The sequence below is a fragment of the Haliaeetus leucocephalus genome, unplaced genomic scaffold (assembly GCF_000737465.1).
Source record: "Haliaeetus leucocephalus isolate CR32 unplaced genomic scaffold, Haliaeetus_leucocephalus-4.0 Scaffold0, whole genome shotgun sequence".
In the NCBI taxonomy this organism is placed as follows: domain Eukaryota; kingdom Metazoa; phylum Chordata; class Aves; order Accipitriformes; family Accipitridae; genus Haliaeetus; species Haliaeetus leucocephalus.
In genome coordinates this window covers 29826568-29830606 of record NW_010972436.1, presented here as the reverse complement: position 1 = coordinate 29830606, position 4039 = coordinate 29826568, and the positions used below count along the sequence as shown (strand labels likewise).

At 69.7% G+C, this 4039-nt stretch overlaps 1 protein-coding gene across 1 annotated transcript in view; it reads left to right on the top strand.

The window, feature by feature from the left end:
• Window positions 1-3942, top strand: part of LOC104829313 (zinc finger protein 282-like) — a 4736-nt gene extending 794 nt beyond the window's left edge. The window contains exons 2-7 of the mRNA XM_010563473.1: window positions 896-1348; window positions 1447-1573; window positions 2031-2144; window positions 2743-2853; window positions 2960-3079; window positions 3206-3942. Coding sequence (XP_010561775.1) covers window positions 896-1348; window positions 1447-1573; window positions 2031-2144; window positions 2743-2853; window positions 2960-3079; window positions 3206-3942 — 1662 coding nt within the window. The remainder of the gene's footprint in view (window positions 1-895; window positions 1349-1446; window positions 1574-2030; window positions 2145-2742; window positions 2854-2959; window positions 3080-3205) is intronic.
• The last annotated feature ends 97 nt before the right edge of the window (window positions 3943-4039 follow it).

Below are 4039 nucleotides of genomic sequence, written 5' to 3'. Positions count from 1 at the left end.
GGCCCGACCCGGGATGCCCCCGGGGCCCCCGGGACGTCCCCCCCCGTCCCCCGCACGGCGGCTGGGCACCGCTGACCCGGGATGCCCCCGGGATGTCCCCGGGCGCTTTCCGACCCGGGATGTCCCCGTGCTCCCGGGATGCTCCGTGCAGGCTCCAGCCCCGGGATGCCCGCGGCGCCTCCGACCGGGGATGCCCGTGTGTCCCCGGGGTGTCCCCGGGCTGCCCCGTGCCCCCCCCACCCCCGGCTGCTCCCTGCCCACCCGTCCCCATCCTCCTCCCGGTTCGGGGGTTCCCTGCCTGGGCAGGCCCCGGGGAAGCCCCCGCAAGGGGTGGGGGTATGGGGTGCCAGGGTGGGGGGTCGCTGCCCTGCGGGTCTGGCAGCTGCCCGCACAGCAGGGTGACCTGCTTGGCGCTGGCCGGTGTCCCACGGGGACAGTGACCGGCCGCTGACCCCACGGCTGCACCGAAATGCCTCCCCAACCCACCGGCTGAGCGGGATGCATCCTGCCCACCGCCTCGCCTGCCCCTCGCCGTCCCCTCAGGCCTGCTGCATCTGTCTGCCCTGTCCCCTCCTGGAACTCGGAGCGGGCCCCAGCAGCTCCTTCCTTGCCTGGGCAGCACCGACCGCTCCGGGGGCCAAATCCTGCCCAGCCGAGTCGTTAGCAGGGGGTGGGCATAGCGGCGGCTGTCAGGCAGGACCCCAAAGGTGCCCGGGGTAGGGAGGGCCCTTCCCACAGCCTGGGCAGGCAGGGCGAGGGTGGCGGTGGGCATCACATGCGGGGGGGTTCCTCGGCACGGTGCTGGTGGTGGTGGTGGGCACTGGCGGCCAAAAGCCCCCAAAACGGAGGGGGAGCGGTGCCTGCTGCAGGGCCAGGGGCTCTGGGCACGACCCAGGGTGGGGGTGACCGTGGGCCCCCTCCCACCCGCACCCTTCCCACGGCCCAGGTGCAGGAGTGGAACGTGGAGGCCCCCCACCTGATGCCGCTGCAGCCACCGCTGCTGCCGGAACGGGCGCACGTGCGGGAGGCGCAGCTCCACTCCGCCGAGGCCTCGCTCTGGACCGTGGTGGCCACGGTGCAGGCGATGGAGAGGAAGATCGACCTCCTCGCCACCCGCCTGCTCAGCCTGGAGGGTCGGTCCGGCACGGCTGAGAAGAAGCTTCTGGACTGCGAGAAGACGACCATGGAGTTTGGGAACCAGCTGGAGAGCAAATGGGCTGTGCTGGGCACCCTCATCCAGGAGTACGGGCTGCTCCAGCGGCGCCTGGAGAATGTGGAGAACCTGCTGAAGAACAGGAATTTCTGGGTGCTGCGGCTGCCCCCCGGCCCCCGGGGCGAGGTCCCCAAGGTAATGGCTCCTGGGGGGGGGCTGTGGGCCGGGTGGGGGGACCCTCGGCTCCCCTGGGGAGCGGGTGCCGCTGAGCTGCCGGGGGCTTGTCGCTGCAGGTGCCGGTGACGTTTGTTGACATTGCCGTCTACTTCTCGGCGGAGGAGTGGAAGAATTTGGAGGAGTGGCAGAAAGAGCTGTACAATAACCTGGTGAAGGAGAACTATGAGTCTTTGATCTCCCTGGGTAAACATCCCTTTTCGCCCCTTTCCCAGCACGCTGGGGTGATGGCTGTGTCTCCCTGGAGGGTCCCAGGCGTGGGTGCCCTTGTCGCCCGCAAGCGGTCGGTGGTGGCACACGCCATGGCTTTGGGACCTCCTGTTTCGGAGGGAACCCTCTGTGGCTTGTGCTGTGTGCGTGGGGATGGGATGATGTGTTGTGCCGTGCCGGTGCTGCCGCGTGGGGCAGACAGGTAGCTGGAGCGGGTCTTCATCCCCCAAAATTGAGGGCCTGAGCATCTACGCTGCACGGGCCTCCCGGCACGGACGTCCTGCCAAATTTAGGCAGGTTCTCTGCCAGGAGAGATGCCAGTGCCTGGCAGCCCTGTGCATCCCCCATGCGTCCCCCCCACCTCTTGGCGATGGTGAGGGTTGGGCGGGCACAGCCCCGCCGCCGGTGCCAGCCACACTGTCTCCCCATGCAGATGGTGCCCTCTCCAGAAGCGAGATGCAGCCCCGCAGCGAGCGCGGGGAGGGACCCTGCGTCCCCGAGCAGAGGGAGCTGGAGCAGAGGGAGCTGCCGCCGGACGCCTGTGCGGGTGAGGCACCGGCCAGGAGCCAGGGCAGTGCTGGGTCCCCCCATCCCTGCTGCCTTCCACCTCGTGTTTCCCCCACCCCGCTGCTCGTCCCAGGGACGTCCCAGCCCCCCAGGGCCCAGTTTTCCAGCCGTGGCCAGACTGCTCGCCACTGTACAGCCAGGGGCCACCGCGAGTGATCCCGGAAAATCCCTCATGATGTGATGTGCCAGGGGTCTTGGGCATCCGTCGCTGGGAGATCCGTGTGTCCCCCACCACCGCCATGTGTCAGAGCCCATGGGCTGTGCCGTGGTCATCTGTCCCCATGTGTTGTGCCACAGTCACCCATCCCCATGGGCTGTCCTGCTGTCACACGTCCCCATGGGCTTTCCCAGGGTCACCCACCCCATGAGCTGTGCCGCGGTCACCTATCCCCAAGGGCTGTGCCGTGGTCACCCGTGCCCACAGCTCCCCCGGGGGTGTTTGATGCCCCATAACTGCTGTGGGACGGGGGCATCCTGCACGGCTGGAGCCCAGGGGTCCCATACCCCGAGGCGCGTTGGCCGTGGGTCACGTTGGGCGGCCGCATCCTGGCGCCGGCCAAGTCTCTCCTTGTGAACAGAGTCGCTGATCTCCACCTCCGACATCCTGTCCCGGATCAAGCAGGAGGTGGCCTTCGTGGGGGAGCAGCAATTCGCAGAGGAGCGAGGGATGCCGGCGGACCCCTGTGCAGGTGAGCTGTGCCGTGCACCCACCGGCTGCCTGACACCAGCAGCAGCCGCTGCTTTTGGAGTGCAGGATGCGGCCCCGCTCGGCTGAGTCCCCATCCTTCCCCGCAGGCGCAGACGCCCTGATCACAGCACACGACTTCTTGTCGTGGATCAAGCAGGAGGAAGAACCCTGCGTCCGCGAGCCCTGGGAGCTGCCGGAGAGGGAGATGCTGACGGGTCCCGGTCCTGGTGAGCGATGCTGAGCCTGGCCCCATGGGGCTGGTGGGGGGAGCACCCACGCAGGCTAGACTGTGGCTCGGGGACATCCCCGGTGTTGCGGGCAGGCACTGACCAGAGCTTTTCCCTCCCCTGTAGCTGGCGAGGGGCTGCTAGTGAAGACGGAGGAGCGGTGCCCCCACGCCGAGCCCCCAGAAGAGGTGGGCTTGCCGGGCGGCTCCGGGGAGCTGCTCTTCCCCGGCGCAGGCTTCGGGAACCCCGAGGGACAGGCAGCGGTGACGGCGGCGGCAGCGGCGGTGGCTCTGCCGGCACAGCACAGACTGGGCAAAGCTCCAGGCTCAGAGCCGGGGCCGGGGGCCGAGGCGGCGGGGGTCCCCACCGTGACGCCGGGACCAGCCGAGGAGCGGCCGCATGGCTGCGCCGAGTGCGGGAAGAGCTTCAGCGGGAAGAAGAGCCTGCGGATCCACCAGCGGAGCCACGCGGCCGAGCGCCCCTACCCTTGCGCCGAGTGCGGCAAGAGCTTCAACTGCCACTCGGGGCTGGTGCGGCACCAGATGATCCACCGCGGCGAGCGGCCCTACAAGTGCGCCGAGTGCGGCAAGTGCTACAGCCGCAAGGAGCACCTGCAGAACCACCAGCGGCTGCACACGGGCGAGCGGCCCTTCGCCTGTGCCGCCTGCGGCAAGAGCTTCATCCGCAAGCAGAACCTGCTCAAGCACCAGCGCATCCACACCGGCGAGCGGCCCTACCAGTGCCCGGCCTGCGGCCGCAGCTTCCGCTACAAGGAATCCCTCAAGGATCACCAACGGGTCCACGGGGCTGAAGCGGGGCCCCCCCCGCTGCCCACCCCCGGCATCATGCCCCCCGGGGACTAGGGGCTACCCCGCCGCGGACTGACCCCCCCCCGGGACGGGGGCAGGCGCCGGCCACGCAGCTTCCTACCAAATACAGGCGCCCGGCCGAGGCGGGGGG